The following is a 17,576-nucleotide window of genomic DNA, read 5'->3' as shown; positions in this document are numbered from 1 at the left end:
CCCCCCCCCTCCCCTCCCCTCCCCTCCCTTCCCTTCCCCTTCCCTTTCTTCTTCTTTTTCTTTTTCTTTACAGAATACAAAGAACATAGAGTTACCAGCCTTGCTTTATAGTCTGTCAGCTCATGCTGTTATTTTTTCTGTAGTGGAAAGAAAGTCCATAGCACTGATTCTGCCACAGATTTTAGCAGCTTATAATTACATCTATGTAGTAGGACATTGTAGAATAGCAGCAGTTCTCATACTCTTTCCTCTCAACTTCTTTAAGACTTTAAAAAATGTAGAGCCTCAAAGAGGTTTTTTAAAATTATTTTTTAATGTTTTGTTTATTTTTGAGAGAGGGGGAGTACAAGAGGGAGGTGGGGGGCAGAGAGAGAGGGAGACAGAATCTAAAGCAGGCTACAGGCTCTGAGCTGTCAGCACAGAGTCTGACATGGGGCTCAAACTCATGAACTGTGAGGTCATGACCTGAATTGAAGTCAGATGCTTAACCAACTGAACCACCTAGGTGCCCCCTGCAAAGTTTTCTTTTTTTTTTTTTTTAATACAGGTTACATCTGTCATCCTTGCCACATTAGAAAACAACAAAATTTTAAAATATTTATTTAAAAGCAACAATAATAAATCCATTGTATGTTCACAAAAGAACATCTTTATGGAAAATATTTTCTAAAATAAAAAAATAAGATTTTGGCAAATCTCTATAATGATTGTTTTAGTAGAAAACAACTGGATTCTTATATCTCCCCATGAAATCTGTTGTGATATATATGTTTTTATGATATGAAGGTAATCTGGCCATACATAGGTACATAGTTAGAAAAATGAGTATTTTAATAGCCTTTTTAGATAATTGTGGATGTCTTCCTTTGATACTATACCAAAACTCAACAAGTGTTTTTGCATTTATTTTTTTAGTTAGGTTTATTGAAGCTTAATTTATATAGAATAAAATGTGTGTTTGGGTTTTTTTTTTTTTTTTGTATACAATTCTGTGAGTTTTGATTAACCTACAAGTCATACAACCGTCACCGTAGTTGTATAGTTGTTATGTAGAATATTTCCGTCACTCCAAAAAAGTCTGAAAAGTTTCCTCATGCCCTTTTGTAATCAGTCCTCTCCTGTCACTTCCAGCTTCTGGCAACATCTGATCAGGTTTTTGTCTCCATATTTTTGCCTTTTCCAGAACATCGTATAAATGGAATCACATAAAACATAGTGTAGTGTGTTTGTGATTCAGTCATGTTGTTACAGTTGTCACTAGTTCATTTCTTTTTGTTATATGGATGTTTGTTTATCCATTTACCAGTACTGGATATTGAGTTTCCAGTTTTGGGGTGACTGTAAATAAAGCCACTCTCAGCATTCATGTACAGATTTTTACATTAACATATCTTTTCATTTCTTAGACAAATACCTAGGCGTGCTGTTGCTGGGGAGTATGGTAGATGTATGTTTAACTATAAAGAAGCTGTCAAACTGGCTTTCCAAAGTTGGTAGACCATTTTGCATTCCTGCCACCAATGTGAAAGTCCTAGTTGCCTTACATATATACCGACTTTGAGATGGTTTGGTTTCAGCCATTCTAATCAATATTAGAATTAATTTGTATTTCTCAAATAATTAATGATATTGAGGATCGTTTTGATTCATATCTCCTCAGCAAAGCATATTTTTTGAATCTTTTGCCCATTTTTTTTAGAAATTTGGTGGTTTAAAAAATTATTGAGTTGTTAGAGGTTTTTCTGTATTCTGAATATCAACTCTTTTATTTAGATATATAATTTGCAGGTATTTTCTCCTAGTCTGTGACTTTTGTTGTCTTTAACTTTTGAAGAAAAGTTTTAGTTTTAATGAAATGCAACTTATCATTTCTTTCTTTTGTGTTATGGTTTTTGTTGTTCTAAGAAATTTTTCATGATTCAGGGTCACAAAGATTTTTCATATATTTTCTTCTACAAGTTTTATATTTTTACGTTTTATTTAGGTCTTTGATATGTTTAGAGATAATTTTTTGCAAATGGCGTGAGATGTGAGTTCAAGTTTTTGTTTTTGCATGAGATGTCCAGTTGCTCCAGCATCAGTTGTTGAAAATACTTTGTTTTCTCTGTTGCAGTGTTTTGGCACCTTTGCTGTGTGTCAGTTGAACATTATGTGTGAGTCTATTTCTGGATTCTCTGTTTTGTCCCATTGAAGCATGTGTCTGTCTTTTCACTAAGACTGCACTGTCTTGATTGCTGAAGCTTTATAATGAGTCCTAAAAATAGGTGGTATGAATTCTCCTTTGTAAATTTTTTTCAGAATTATTTTGGTTTTCCAGTTACCTTGTTTTTCCATATATGATAAGAGATAGTTTTTTCAAAGTTAATTTTACAGTGCAGAATCTGAAACCATTAATGAACTTTTTGTCTTCTGTAACATTAAAATCTATGAGACTGTCTTGAACATTGAGTGGATTTTTTTTTTTTTAAATATTTTTATTTATTTCTAGGAGAGAGAGAGAGACAGCGTGAGCAGGGGAGGGTCAGAGAGAGAGGGAGACACAGACTTTGAAACAGGCTCCAGGCTCTGAGCTGGCAGTCAGCACAGAGCCCGACGCGGGGCTTGAACCCACGAACCGTGAGATCATGACCTAAGCGAAAGTCGGATGCTCAACTGACTAAGCCACCGAGGCGCCCCTGAGTGGATTTTTTTAAACCCACGAATGCTGTTACAACATCACACGTAATTTATTTAGAAAATATTGATTTCTTGAATTATATAGACCTACTAATTATTGGCATGTTTCATTATTTAATGTTTAAAAGTTAAATTTGTTGATATCACCACTGATTTTGTTAGAGAATTAAGTGTTGGGAAAGGGTCAGGCTGATGGTGGCGATACAAATTTTCCAAAATTCTTCTTTTGCTTGAAAATTCAAATTTTGTAATTGTCAGTGCATACTGTCAGTTGTTTCTCTTGAAGTAATAGGTTTCATTTGGCTCATTTCATTTTTCTCTTGAAGTAATAGGTTTCATTATTCAGATATCCACATCTGAATAACCATGGTTGGTGTAGTTCCCAACTCAGTCCTGCAAAGGCTTTTTCTCCAGGCAAACATTGTACTTCAGTAAGCAGCACAAGTGCTTTTGCCTAGTCCCCGTTTTGTCACTCAGAATATTGAAAAGAAATCTACCCAGGGTCAAGATTCACTTAGGTTAACAATTTTACTGCTTTTTATCAAGGACGTTCTTAAAGGAAGTGAAACTGGCTTTTTCTAGAGAAATGTGATAAATGTGGTCACTTTCTATTATTATGTTTATTATGCTTCAAGTACAGAGATTGACTGGGAAACCTAAACTCAGTGTCACAACACTAGGAAGGCAGTAAGCTACTGACTGACATTTTAGGAACATTTGAGGTTGGTATACTGTGAGACAGTTTCTTACTTTAAGAGCTAATACAGTTATATTAAGTTGTTGTTTTATTATCTTATAGGTGCTATACTTGGTAGATCAGAAACTCAGGAGTGTATTTTCTATAATGCTAATTGGGAAAGAGACAGAACCAATCGAACTGGTGTTGAACCCTGTTATGGTGACAAAGATAAAAGGCGACATTGTTTTGCTACCTGGAAGAATATTTCTGGTTCCATTGAAATAGTGAAGCAAGGTTGTTGGCTGGATGATATCAACTGTTATGACAGGTAAGAAGACATGTTATATTTTTTATGAGAATGTTGAATAATCCCCTGTATTCCCTTTTTAAAGGAGGGAAGATCAATGCATGGATTTTCACTCTTTTTTTTTTTTTTAAGATGAGATTATGAAGACCATTTTAACATGCTCTAATGACAAGAGACACATTTTAAAGTAATAAAATAAGTATGTCATGTTTATGTTTTATCTTTGATATACTTTGAATAATTTACCAAGTAGTGAGAATTGTAGATAAGAACCATTTTCCCCCTATGTTATTAGGATGATAAACTTTTTTTAAATGTCAATTTTAAGGAAAAAAGGATTTTTAAAATTGCTTTAAAAGACAGTATATCTATTGAAAATCTATCCTCTGTCCTCAAGGAGAGTAAGCCTAATCATAGTATTTAATTTCCTTTTAATTTCCCTCTTTATGTATCTGGAAGAAATTGATCTTACTGCATTTCTTTTTCTTGCAAAGTAAGCCTTTGTTCTTTACCCCCAAGAGACATTTTAACTTGACGTTCAGAATTACATCAGAACTAACACAGTCTTCATAGAAAGCTACATTTTATTTAAAAGATTGTGCTTAAATTGTTTTATTCTGTACTGGAAATAAAATAGTGTAGACCTGTTATTGACTGCTTGTGATCTTTCTGTAAGGAGTCCCACAGATGTTGGGCTGATCACTGAAACTGGGCCATAGGATTTCCACTGTAGGTGGGTGCCGATGACTGGGAGAGGCTGTAAAGTCATAGATTAACAGACATTTTGGAGCCAGAAAATACTGATATACTCATGGAACACTAGGTACTTGCGTTTCCACTCTCAGGAGCCTCAGTTTATTACCATGAACCTGTGGTTGATTAGCCATATGTGATTAATAGCAAAATGTGTTGAATAAGCCCATGAATGGAATTATCTCAGTTTTTTTTTTATGAGAAATTAAAATCTTGGGTATGTATTTAGTATTTAGGGTATATTCCTAAATTTGTAAATTTTCCAGGGATTATTTCTCTGTAATTACACATTTTAGCTACATTTCTGATTCGTAGCCTCCCAATTAACAGAAGTGATCATCAAGTGATATTTGATATTATGAAAGGTAAGTGGGACCACTAGGAAAACAGGGTAGAGGTTCTTAAAAAAAATTAAAAATAAAACTACCATATGATCCAGCATTCCACTTCTGGGTATTTCTCTGAGGGAAATGAAAATACTAACTTGTAAAAAGATACATGCACCCCCGTGTTTATTGCAGCATTATTTACAATAGCCAAGATGTCGAAGCACCCTGAGTGTCCACTGATGGATGAATGGATAAACAAAATGTGACGTACACACAAACACAGGAATATTACCCCGCCATTAAAAAGAAATTTTGCCATTTGAAACAACATAGATGTACCTTGAGGGCATTATGCTAAGTGAAATTCATCACACAGAGAAAGACAAATACCATATGATCTCATGTATATATGTAATGTTAAAAGAAAAACCCCAAAATAAAATGAATGTCTGGATATAGAGAACCAGGCATCATTAGCTGCCAGAGGCGAGGATTGGGATATGGATGGTTGGTGAAGTGGTTGAAGGTAGTCAGAAGGTACAAATTTCCAGTTATAAAACAAGTCCTAGGGTTAGTAATGTAGCATGACAACTACAGTTAATAAGACCATATTATATATTTGAAGGTTTTTAAAAAATGTTTATTTATATTTGAGAGAGAATGCATGCATGCTCTAGGCTAAGCATAGTGGAGCCTGACATGAGGCTCGATTCCATGACCGTGAGATCATGACCTGAGCTGAAGTCAAGAATCTGTCTCTTAACTGACTGAGCCACCCAGGCACCCTGTGTTTAGGGAATTTAAATCAAAACGAAACAAACAACTCCCCCCCCCCCAGTAAAAAAACCAAAAATGAAAAAACCCTGATACTTTAAATTCCCAAACCTAGCTTGGGTCTCTGATACTGATATATGTTCTGCTATGATAGGAGCTTGTGTCCTTTTGTGTGTACTTATGTGTATATTTATGTGTACACATACACATAATTTTATTTATAGTGTTTAGTTTTTGTATTCACGCAATAGGAAAGCTGTATTTCCTATAATAGAAAGCACCCCTAAACAAAATTTCTTCATTGGCTTGATGTTCCTTTTCAAGCTTCTCTAGTAATAAAAATAAAAGGTGGTTGCCTTAGATTGATCATTAAAAACCAAATTAAAGCAGTGGTCTCAAGGAGTTAGTGTGATTGCTATAAAATCAGCTGTTTTTTTTTTTTTGGATGAGATTTAATAACAATTACAGAAACATTTTTGACTTTTAAGAATTGATCATTGGATATTAATAAAAATCTTGAAATTGACCTTGAATGACTTTTTCATTATTTTATCTCTAAGAAGAACTTTAGAAAAACTCCATTGTAGATTAAACATAATGTTGATTTAAATTATTTTTTCTTTGTTTATTTATAGGACTGATTGTATAGAAAAAAAGGACAGCCCTGAAGTATATTTTTGTTGCTGTGAGGGCAATATGTGTAACGAAAGGTTTTCTTACTTTCCGGAGATGGAAGTCACACAGCGTAAGTTTACAGGGAAAATACATAGGTCTGTTCAACTACTACACTGAAAACAAAGCATATTTGTGTTGATGGAATAATTTACTTGTGCCTTCTCTTACTCTGATTTTTCTCCTAAAATTTGATACCAAGATATATATTTATTGTGGAATTTTGTAGACCAAATCTGAATTGTTTTTTTTCCTTCCATTTTCCACAGCTACTTCGAACCCAGTTACACCTAAGCCACCCTATTACAACATATTGCTCTACTCCTTGGTGCCACTTATGTTAATTGCGGGAATTATTATATGTGCATTTTGGGTGTACAGGCATCATAAGATGGCCTACCCTCCTGTACTTGTTCCAACTCAAGTAAGTTCTTGTACTTTGTGCTCTTTTAAGTTGCATATTTTAAAGAAATAGCACTGCGGTGAAACCCACCAGGTTGCTAGAAATCATTTTCTTTCTGGAGTTTCTTTATGAATGTTCATTGTTATGGGACATATAGTTATCCAAACTTAACTAACTTGCTATATCCTGAACTTCTCTCACTCAGGAGTTGAGGTAGAGTAGAACAAGGGTATTCCTGATCTTTGGACAGTTTTATTGCCTTGTAGTACTTTCGAGTGGGAGAGTCTCCCTGCTTTGTTTCCTGAGAAGTAATTAACAGAGAAGCGATACCACAACCCTTTCTTCTGTTCTTTTTTCTGTTCTTAAATTTTTGTGCCTTTTTCAAGACAACTTGGCAAATCATCCTTTTAACCGTAGGGAGGTATTTAGTAAGGTAATCAAGAAAGTGTGGAAAAAAGAGATTTCACAAAGGCGTCAGGAAGATAACATGCATTGAAATGTTTTTTGGAAGAAGAGCAGATGATCAGTGCTTCTCATGACTTGCCGTTGGTAGGTGCAGGGGCATTGTGACTGTTTGCGGCGCATCAAGCGTGTNTTTATTTTTTAAAAAAAAAACTGGAGACCTAAATTTTTTTTTTTTTTTTTTTTAATTTAAGTTTAAAAACTTTTGTAATGCCCTTGATTCTCACTCTCCTGACCCTGACTATACCTGAAAATGTAGATGTGGTGGGTAATCAAATTCATGAAATTTTCTTCATTCCCTGTCATGTAGGCAGTGGTGCTGGTACAGTAGTTTACAAGCTCTTTTAATATCGGTAATGTTCTGCAGGCTGAGGAACGGTGAAAACTTTGGCTATACTTGTTTGAGACATCTTTGAACTCTAGTTTTTACTGTTTCTTTTAACTCTTAAAATCAGATTACCTTGGCCTTCTGGATCTCTTGGTTTATTTAACTTTGTTTCTCTAATACCACTAGGATTAATGGTTAAAATTTGATAGAAAAAAAATGGTGGAGTCCTATAATTTAATGACCAAAACAGCTTCTTTCCCTTTAAGCTTTATTTACATAACATACTTCTTCCTCAGTACTTGAAGCAATCTGTTAGCATTAGATTATTGATCCCCCTAATCTTTTAAGATGTGTATATGGAGAAATAAACCCAAAAGTGAAATACCTTATTCCGCAAATTAGGTAAACATGCTATTTTGTGCAGCTGAAATATTTTGCGCATTAGTAACTAAGTTATGAGTTTACTAAAAATTACCTCTAAAAAAGTATTTTAAAATAAAAAAGTTAATGCCTAGTAAATGTATGCAATTTACTCCAAATGGTCATAGGAGATACACTTTATTTTCTTTTGGTGGCAACTGTTTTTTATTTTATGTCTCTACATAGAAGAGAGAGTAAAAGTACTTAGAGTAGTGCCTGAATTTACCCTAGATTTGTGTGATGATCGAAACAAACTGGAAACTAAATTTAAAAACAAATTTTTTAAGATTCTTAATAAAACTTTAAAAAATAATAATGTAGTCTTATCAAAAGCATTGATATTTATATACTATTAGCACGAAGGTTGTTGGACTTTCTTTTAAAGGGCTCAGTATCTTAACATATGAGGCCATGTTATTTAGAAGTGATAATTAATTCAAGGGTTTAGACTTTAAAAGGGAAGGTGCAGTTATTATTCATAAATAACCGAGAATCAGGAATCTTCGATGAATATCCATTTCTGTGGGTTTTGGATATTTGTTACTGGGTTAATGATACTGTACACATTTATTTAGCACTTGAATTGCTCTGTAGTGAATTTGCGTGCATTGTATGAATTCTAAAAAATGAGAACTAGATTTAAGGTTTTGTGATGAAATGATCTGGAATGGTCAAGCTCTGTTAGGAAAAATACAAACATGCCTAACTTTATGCTTTCCTTCTGTTGTGAACTATGTTGTGGAATAGAGGGGCTGTTATCAGTTTGGAACTTAATTTATGTCATCTCTCACTGTGTCCCAAACAGTATAGTATCATGTGTTAAGGCTCAGTTTTGGTGAAAGGATTATACAAAGAAGTTCTGCAACACTGCTTAGGGGGCATCCTGTTACAAAATGCTCAATTTTATCTCCTATTTTATAATAATTATTGATAATAACATCAAGTATTTATTGAACACTTAAGAGTGTATTGTACTAGGATACTGATAAGTTACATCAATATATAAACACAAAAACTTTTATAAGAATATGTAAAACATAAAATATGTAAATTTTTTCCATGGTTCCTAAATTATGACTGGAATGTAAGGCCCACCTTTGGAATTTGTTAAAAAAAATACAAGTTCCTGGGCCACAGCCCTGTAAGTATGGAGTGGGGCCTGGGATATTATGTTTCTAATAAGTTTCCAGGGTGATTCTGGTTACCAGCTAGCTGTGAAAAACACTGATTTGATTTTACCTCACAAGGTTGTTTATGTAGTTATAATCCCCATTTTATAGATAAAGAAATTGAGACATAGCAAAGCTCACAAGTGTCAGAGCTGGAATCTGAAACAAGGACTCTTACACTAAAGCTTTACCCTAACTGCTTATGCTGTTCCGTCTCTCTCACTTTTTTCCCCAGGAAGCTGATGTCTCTGCTGTTTTAAATAATTCCGTAAACATCCCTGCCATCTCAAAATCATTCTATAGACTAACTTATTTTCCTCCTTTGGATATTGAATAGTCTGACTACTGAAATGAGCAATAACATCATCATATGGTCTCACATAGGATAAAAAGGAAAAGTCATGGAAATATAGAAGGGCATATTCATGTGTTTCCATTAAAATTTTTTTCTAGCACATGTTAGAATAAGGTTTATCAGCAATGATTGGGTTATAGGTAAGGATTCCTGTGCTTCTGAATGAATAGTGCCCCTCCCTGTTAGTTATTCAAGGCTTTTATGAGAGATTGGTATAGTAAGTAAGGGAGACATACATTTGAAGTCTTAAGGTGATTTCCATATTTCACTTCATATTCAGGTTTCCATATTCAAAGCTTAATTTCAAAGTTTATGGGTTAGGAAAATTCCAGGGTTTAGGTTTAGGAATTAGAAAAAAAAAGATCTTATATTCTTGTGAATTTTCCCTCTAAATTTTCAAACACTTTTAGACAGTGACATGAAATTTTTCTTTCCTTTTCTTAGGTAAACTTTTCCTTAAAGTTTTGGCTAAAGGCTGGTTTGTGAATTAACTGGTCTTTCATAAGACATTAGTCTCATGTGGTAATATGTTATTGAAAAGCCATTCCTACAATAAGAACTATACTGGAGGAGAATTTACAGTGAATCTCACAGAAAGCTGAAGTTATATATTCTGTGATCATTCATTGGTCTGATCTCAGTCTTTTATTTTCACAGGACTGATAAGAGATCAGTCCTGTGGCATCCTGGAGGACAAGAGATCTCCACATATATCTTCTTATTAAGCTGGTTCTGACAGCTAAATTGTAGGATTCTTTATTTCTAAGACATCGAGTTAGAATTTCTTCTGGTGTTAGTATCTTATTGTGAGGAAGTGATACGGAAATATACATGATTTAAAATCTGGTCTTTAATTATGCTTCTTAGTAACCAGTAAAAAAAATATTTATTCTCAAGTCTAGTATAGTTAGAGGCATGGGAAAAGTAATTTTGCTGTTTTCTTTTTTTAATTGAAGCCATCCTTCTTTCCTTATAACCTGTAACTTTTATGTTTCTAATGTTGTTCCATGGTATCACTGTTTTGTTATCATCCAGTCACCCTGGATGAAAGCCTTGGAGACAGCGACTTCTTTTTTTGGCCCTGTCATTTACCAAGTCCTGGTCATTCACCTTTTTATCTTTCTTGGTCTGTTGTAGTTCAGGACTTACTACACCTGTGGCTTAGCTGATTTCTCTAATCTCCTAGTTGGTCTTCTCTCTTCGTCTATACTGTTGCTATAGAGTAGCGTTTTACATGTTTGATTATGTTACTTCTGTTTTTTTTTAATGTTTATTTTTGAGATAGTGTGAGTAGGGGAGGGGCAGAGAGAGAGGGAGACAGAGGATCCTAAGTGGGGTCTGTGCTGACAGTAGCAAGCCTGATATGGGGCTCAAAACTCATGAACCATGAGATCATGATCTGAGCTGAAGTCGGACTTTTAACCGACTGAGCCACCCAAGTGCCCCACGTTACTTCTGTTTTTTTTTTTTAAATATTTGAGGGCTCTTGGTGACCCACAGCAAAGAGTACAAAGTTTGGAGTATGACATATGGGCTTCCATAGTTCCGTACATCTACCTTTTTATTCTTTTCTCCCATTATACCCTAAGCCATCCATTATATATATCTGGAATGGTATTAGTAATGTGCTATCCTTGAAAGAATTGAGAAAATGGTGCTGAAGTCAGTTTATGTCTTGTGTGATTCAGATGAATAGCCCCAGTTGAGAAAGGCTCTAGTCATTTGTATCCATGTTCCAGTCTCCCACTGGATTGTAAGCCCCTTGAAGGCCATGGATATATTGTAATCACTACCATATGTCACTTAGTGTTTGTGTGTATAACCATTCTGTAAGTGGTGAATTACTGAATTGACTTTGTTGCATTTAGAGTTGTAGCAAGATGGTAATGCAGCATGCCCAGGGATTCCTTTAATAAAAAACTTTAGGGCTTAGTTTTAAGATAAATGTTGAGGCTCTGTTTCTTTAGGGTAAAATAAGTTGAAGTATTCAGGCTTTTGTAAGAGAATGCCTGTATTCATTTCTTTCTGGAATCACAAGCTTTGAGCATCCTTTTAATTTGCATCACCTAGGTCCTTTGGCCTGTGCTGAAACTGTCTTTCCACATGCAGGAATTTGCTCTTGTATTTGCAGCGAGTAAACTGAACCCAACTGGTTTTTCTAGTGCCGGTGAGTCAAGAATAGGAGGGAATGGATGCATTGACTCTATGATTAAGAAGTCTTATTGTGGTTAGAGTTAATGTGGTTTCAATAAAAGTGTTTGCATCTCAAAACCATATGTGAGCTTAGGTTTCCTGTTAATAAGATCTCTATTTGTGCTGATAAAAAAACACTTGGTAAGAAAACACATTTTAGGAGCTAGAAATTCCTTACCTTTAGCAAGGTATGAAGTTAACTTCTTGTTCATTTATTTAAAGGCTATATGAATAGCACTGTAACAGTAGTAGTATCATGACATTAATACTTATTTAAATGACATCAGTGTCTTCAGTTCTTTGCATCATGACATTTTGTCTAGATTTTGGTCTGATAAAGAGTAAAGGCTTTCAGATGTTTGGGATTCTGATTTGAGCATTCAAAATAATCCTGTTGACCTTAATGTTAAAGTAATAATAGGTTGTCATTTCATGCTATGCCAAATTACCATCCACTGAGAAACCAAGCTGTCTGTGAAAATGCTGTGTAGGATTTTCCTGTTGAACATGAGTCTGTATGTGTACCCATTTAAAATTAATAAGATACTGAAAGGGTAGTATAGCATCATTCAGCCAAGCCAGCTTAGGAAAAGTGTGCCACTTATTTATTTGGGGAGGATGAAGGGGAGATTTACTAAATTTAAGTGAGTATTTAATATGCTAATATTGTTATACTTGCAAAATAAGGATTACATCCATAGAAACACATCATGAAATAGGTTGACTCACTTTTCTTTCTTTTTAATTCTTTTCAAGAATTTATCTTAAATACTTGTTATAATAAGACAAATTCTGTAGAAGGAAGTGTGTGCAAAAGAAAGGAGATAGAACCGTTGTTCTTCCTTTTTTCCCCCCTTTATCATTGTCCTGAAATAATCCGTTTTAACAGGTTGGTATGTATCCTCGACACCAACCAGATTTTTCTAATCTCATTTGTTTGAATACATGCTTTCCTTCCCTTTTATAAACTACAAAATGTTATTTCACAATTGGTTTCTTTTAATTTAAAGATATACTGAGGATAGCTTTTCAGCTCAATACTTTTCAGTCTCATTCTGATTAAATGATGTGTTCTTAAGTGAAATTTAGTGGAGCTCTAATGTATGCTTATGAAATACCAAAACTTGATGTTTTATTAGCTTAGAGTTGGTGTTAGGTTTCTGCTAAGACTTGGAGTCTACATTTCACAATATTTTTAACTGTCTTATTTTAGTAGGTTTAAAATATGGTGATATAATGCTCTTGTCTTGCAGTTGAGCTTTTTTTTTTGGGTACATGCCTAAGAAATAGTACAGGGCTACTGCAAATGTCTCTTTCTTCTGTGCTCTACCTTTGTGTGTGATTATTTTTGTTACAACCTAAATTACAGCTTAGTTTAATGTATACTTCTAAACTAATTGTTGGGAGAAGTGTCATAAATTATTTGTAGACTTGAAGCTTGACAAAAAAATTACTCTCTTAGACATAAATGAGTTGTTTTACTTAACAAATGAATGGATGGGTCCACTTGAGATTTGCTGAAATTCTGTGTCCAAAAGGAAGGGAAGGGGAGAAGGAAAAAAAATTTAAAGCTTTATCCAAAACTTAAACCAAGTTAAAGCTACACATTAAAGTTAATAATGAAGCACTTAATTTCTAAAAATGACTTCCATTCAGTTTTTAAAATTTGAGTTCAGTTTTTCTTTGGAGTGTGGAGGGCCACATCTTCCAATTTACAATTGGGACTGATGCATATAGATGAGAGTACCTAATTTCTCCTTTTCCAGGATGCCTGGGTGCCTCACTTGGTCAAGCATCCCACTTTGGCTCAGGTCATGATCTCACGGGCCTTACATTCGAGCCCCACATTGGGCTCTGTGCTGACAGCTCAGAGCCCACAGCCTGCTTCAGATTCTGTGTCTCCCTTTCTCTCTGCCTCTCCCCTGCTTGCACTTTGTCTCTTTCAAAAATAAAGTAAACATTAAAAAATTTTTAAAAAAATTTACCCATTTTCTTGTCTGGCAAGATGGAAGATTGGAAGAAGTGACTTTCCTTTTCTCTCAGCTCTATTTCCTGGATCTCATCATAGATCTGTTCTTCATTCCTAACTACTTCATCACTGTCCAATCTTTTCTGTTAATTTGAGATAATAAAATGAAAAGGCCCATTTGTTAGTGAAAAGCTGCTTGTCTCCCATAGGCTGGTGGGTGTTAGCGTTTGTTTGGTTTTAGCCTAACCCCTCCCCTCCTGCTGGAGTGCCTGCTGGGTGCCAAGGCACCGCACTGATGCCTGGTGAGCACAGCGGAGGGACAGCTCTTGCCCTCTGGAAGCCCACAGACAGTACACAAGTGAGCAGAACATAGGTTGGTTGACTGGTCGGTTGACTTTGCAGCTTGGCAATGAAAGGCAGAGTAAGAGGGGAGCTGCTTCAACAATTTGGGGCAGAAGTGGAGGAAAAGAGAAGTGTCTGTCTCCAGTTATAGAGTGACCAGGAGCCGTATCTGAGTGCTTATCTAATCATAAATGCTCAAGACATGTTAGCCGCCAGAGTAACAACTTCAGAATTGTACACGAAGGGAATCATATTTATTGGAGCCTCTGAAGATATTCATATGCCAATACTTTGAAATTCGTGTAATAAAAGATTTCACTTTGAGTACTCTGTCAGGAACTAAATGGAACACTTTACACAGATTAATCTTTCAACACCCCAAATATAGGTTCTGTTTTATTAAGTCCGTTTTATAGAGAAGAAAATCAAGGGGCAGGGAGGTGGAGTGTCGGTCCAGTGTCAGTCTGTGAAATGGTAAAGTCAGGGCATTTATATCCAAGGATTATTACTCACTGAAGTGATTTTAATTGAATGGCTTATTTCAGTAAGTAATCGGGTGGGGTCTGTAAAAAACGACTTGTAGGATAAAGAGAGGGATCAGAGTATATAAAGTACATTTAAAATAGTGTTTTGTTTGTTTTTGCTTATAACTAAATATTTACATTTACATTACAAATAGGGGAGCAAAATACAGGGAAGTATTGAGAAAAATACACAAACACCCACCACTCAGAATGGACATTTTTTGTATCTACTTTGGATCTTAGGAAAACATAATTGAGATAAAACATTACTGATAAAGTTGAAGTCCCTTTTGTACCCTTCTCCATCTCTAAAACATTTCCTTTCTCAGATACAACCTTGTGTACCCTTTGAGTTACTGTTTATATAAAAATATAAACAATAAATATTTATAAAGTCAAATTGGCTTTTATAGTAAGTATGCACAGCCCTGTAGATAAACGTAACCATCTTACCATGCCATAATTTATAGAATATATGGCATGATCCTTTTCCTTTTTTGCAGCTTTACTTGAAGTATACAAATGCTAAAATAAATAAAAATAAAACTTCTTCTATCCTTTGTAATAAACCTGATGCCTTTGAGCAGTGGCCAGAAGATGGTCTCGCTCAGATTTTTAACCCACCACTGCTAGCTGTCCCTCGCCTTAGGGAACTTATTCAGAATCCTGTCTCATCCACCTCTGTCTGTTGTTGCCTTGCTTTCAGGAGTTAGTTGAGAGAAACTGTAGAAAGTAGGAGTTGATACATCACAGTGGAATTTTGAAGATCTAATTGGATAGAGTGCTTGCTGTGCATTTGGCAGTATCAATATTATTGAATCTGTTAATGTATAATGTCTTGCTTTCCCTAGCTCAGAAACATTTGTTCTGATAGACACACTATATTATTTCTTTATATATTCTATTTCTATCTGCTTGGCAATAGTCTTTTTTTAAAATTAGCATTTGTAAAATTTCCGACTGTATGAGATAATTAGATGACTAAGATGAGACAAATTCAGAATTTGTTGGTTTTCAAATACTTTGGGTAGGGGGTAGGAGGAGTCCTTAATTCTTCTTGAAGTCCTAAGAAGATATTTAGTGAGTTATCCCCCCTCCCAAAATTATCTATCTATCTATCTATCTATCCATCTATCTATCTATCCATCCATCCATCCATCTCAATATATATAATGTATCAATCCTGGAATGGTCTAAATAGAAAATAAGAAAATTTATAGTATATATCCTATGTTTGTTTATAGTATATAAATGAACCAAAATCCATACACTTTGTATTCCTATTCTGTGTATCTAACTGGCTACTACACATCAGCAATTAGGTATTTCCAAGTACTCAATATTCATGGGTAATACTCTCTCCAGATTCGTTCTCAGTAAATAGAACCAGTAACCATTTGGTTGCCAGTGGTATCCCAATACCATTTTCCCACCTAATCTGTCTCCCTCTAGTACTCCATTTTTCAAGGATCTTCTCAGGAAAATCTTCTTTAACCTGCCATTGGAAGTCAGTTTTCTCCTTACAGGTGCTCAAGATACTGAATTCCTTTTCATTGCTCTTATTTTATAATTCTGTATTCATCAGTACTGTGTCTTTGGTTAGTCTTACTTCCCCATGCTGTAGTAAGCATCACAAGAGGCCAGGTAGTCCGTGTCTGGCATACACTAGGCACTCACTAAGGATTTGTTGAGTGTATGGAGAAGTCCTCTTCATTATTTTCTGAAATTTGGCAATATAGTTTAATTTCTTTCCCCTTATGGAATAAGCAGTAAAGTCTCTTTCTCATCCAGCAGCCTAATGACTTGCCATTAATGTGCTTATTTGTTTTTTACCGTTATCTCCAGTTATAGTGCATGATAGTCAAGTTTCATTTTCTGTGTTGTGAATTCAGATTGCTTTTCCTGTGTGTGTTTGACTTGGTTACTTTTTATCCATGTATTTCAGTGATTTAATTTTTTTTTTTTTTTTTTGGATTCTGTTTTGACTCTTTTATTTTGTAACATACTTTACACATTGAACCCTGTTCTTGGCGTCTCTTGTTTAGCTTGATCATTCTCAGACTTATTCTCATGTTCATTTATGGAGAAGTATATTGAGCAAAGATAGACTTTTTGGTAAGGTGCATGGATAGTGTGTACTTGCACAGTGTTACTTGCAGGGGCAGGTTTATTATCCCAGTTACAAGTCCCTGTAAAACAAAACCTGAGACATACCTATGCCCTGGGAAGCTAAAGTCTTAAGTATTCATTTGGCATACATTTCTTTCAAAGGGATGAATTTTACTCTGGAGTACTGATAAGATGTGATGGTAGGATTAGCTAAGCCTTTTAGATGAATTATAGATAATCCTGAATCATTATCATAGAAAAATAAAGAAGGAAGGAAAACAAGTTAAGTTGCTGGTACAGATAAATGAGTTGTCAAATCAGTGCTATTCTGTATAAAATAGAGATATTGGAAATGGCAGGTATACTCAACGATTGGAGGGGATTTGAAGCCTGCTTTTACACTGGTGACAGTATTTCTCTTAATTTTAAATTTAGGCTCTTAACTATTTTAGGATGACTGGGAAGATGAAAATCTTGTTTTCAAAACCCTTGTCAGTATCTGAGTGTCCTCAGACTGAAAAATATGTGTGGATACTTGTTCCCAAGTGATTTCTTCACTCTTGATGTGGCTCTTAAGTCAACAATGGGCCTGGCCTGTCACTGTGTTCTACTTAATTTTCATTTAAAACCCTTTTTCCCATCTTATTTTCTTACCCTTGTATATTGCTTATGTTGCACACACAAAGACATCAGAAACAATTTTCTATTATGATTCTGCTGTCTTCCATGAAAAGGGAGTGAAGCAGTTCAGGAAATAGGAGATTTTAGAGATTCTTAAAACAACTGTCAGAGTGTGGGCTGAGAAACAACTTCTAGTTATATAAAAATGTCTGTGTTGCTCCTGGGTTTTTTTTTAAGGCAATACTGCCCTCTGGTGTCCAGAAGCCAATTCCAACATATTTTCTCAATTAAATTGCTCATTTTATTCTTCCTGTTGAGACACTAGAACTTCTTAGAAAAACAAGTTAACAATTACTTAAGACTCGGAAGTGCATTGGACCAGGTAACTTGAGGTCATACTAGAGCCATCTATATAATAATACCCCTTATACAAAAGGTAATATCCGAGTTTTTTTTGCTTGTTTGATATTACTTTCCTCTGCTGATAAGGA

The 17,576-nt window shown here is 34.9% G+C and overlaps 1 protein-coding gene across 1 annotated transcript in view; it reads left to right on the top strand.

The window, feature by feature from the left end:
• Positions 1-17,576, top strand: part of ACVR2A (activin A receptor type 2A) — a 68,084-nt gene that overhangs the window by 30,002 nt on the left and 20,506 nt on the right. The window contains exons 2-5 of the mRNA XM_077767798.1: positions 2,114-2,153; positions 3,476-3,683; positions 6,154-6,263; positions 6,460-6,614. Of these exons, the coding sequence (XP_077623924.1) occupies positions 2,150-2,153; positions 3,476-3,683; positions 6,154-6,263; positions 6,460-6,614 (477 nt within the window). The 5' untranslated portion in view covers positions 2,114-2,149. The remainder of the gene's footprint in view (positions 1-2,113; positions 2,154-3,475; positions 3,684-6,153; positions 6,264-6,459; positions 6,615-17,576) is intronic.

The sequence above is a fragment of the Crocuta crocuta genome, unplaced genomic scaffold (genome assembly GCF_008692635.1).
Source record: "Crocuta crocuta isolate KB4526 unplaced genomic scaffold, BGI_CrCroc_1.0 scaffold154, whole genome shotgun sequence".
In the NCBI taxonomy this organism is placed as follows: domain Eukaryota; kingdom Metazoa; phylum Chordata; class Mammalia; order Carnivora; family Hyaenidae; genus Crocuta; species Crocuta crocuta.
Note: the sequence above shows the minus strand (reverse complement) of the source record. Positions and strands in the feature narration are given on the sequence as shown.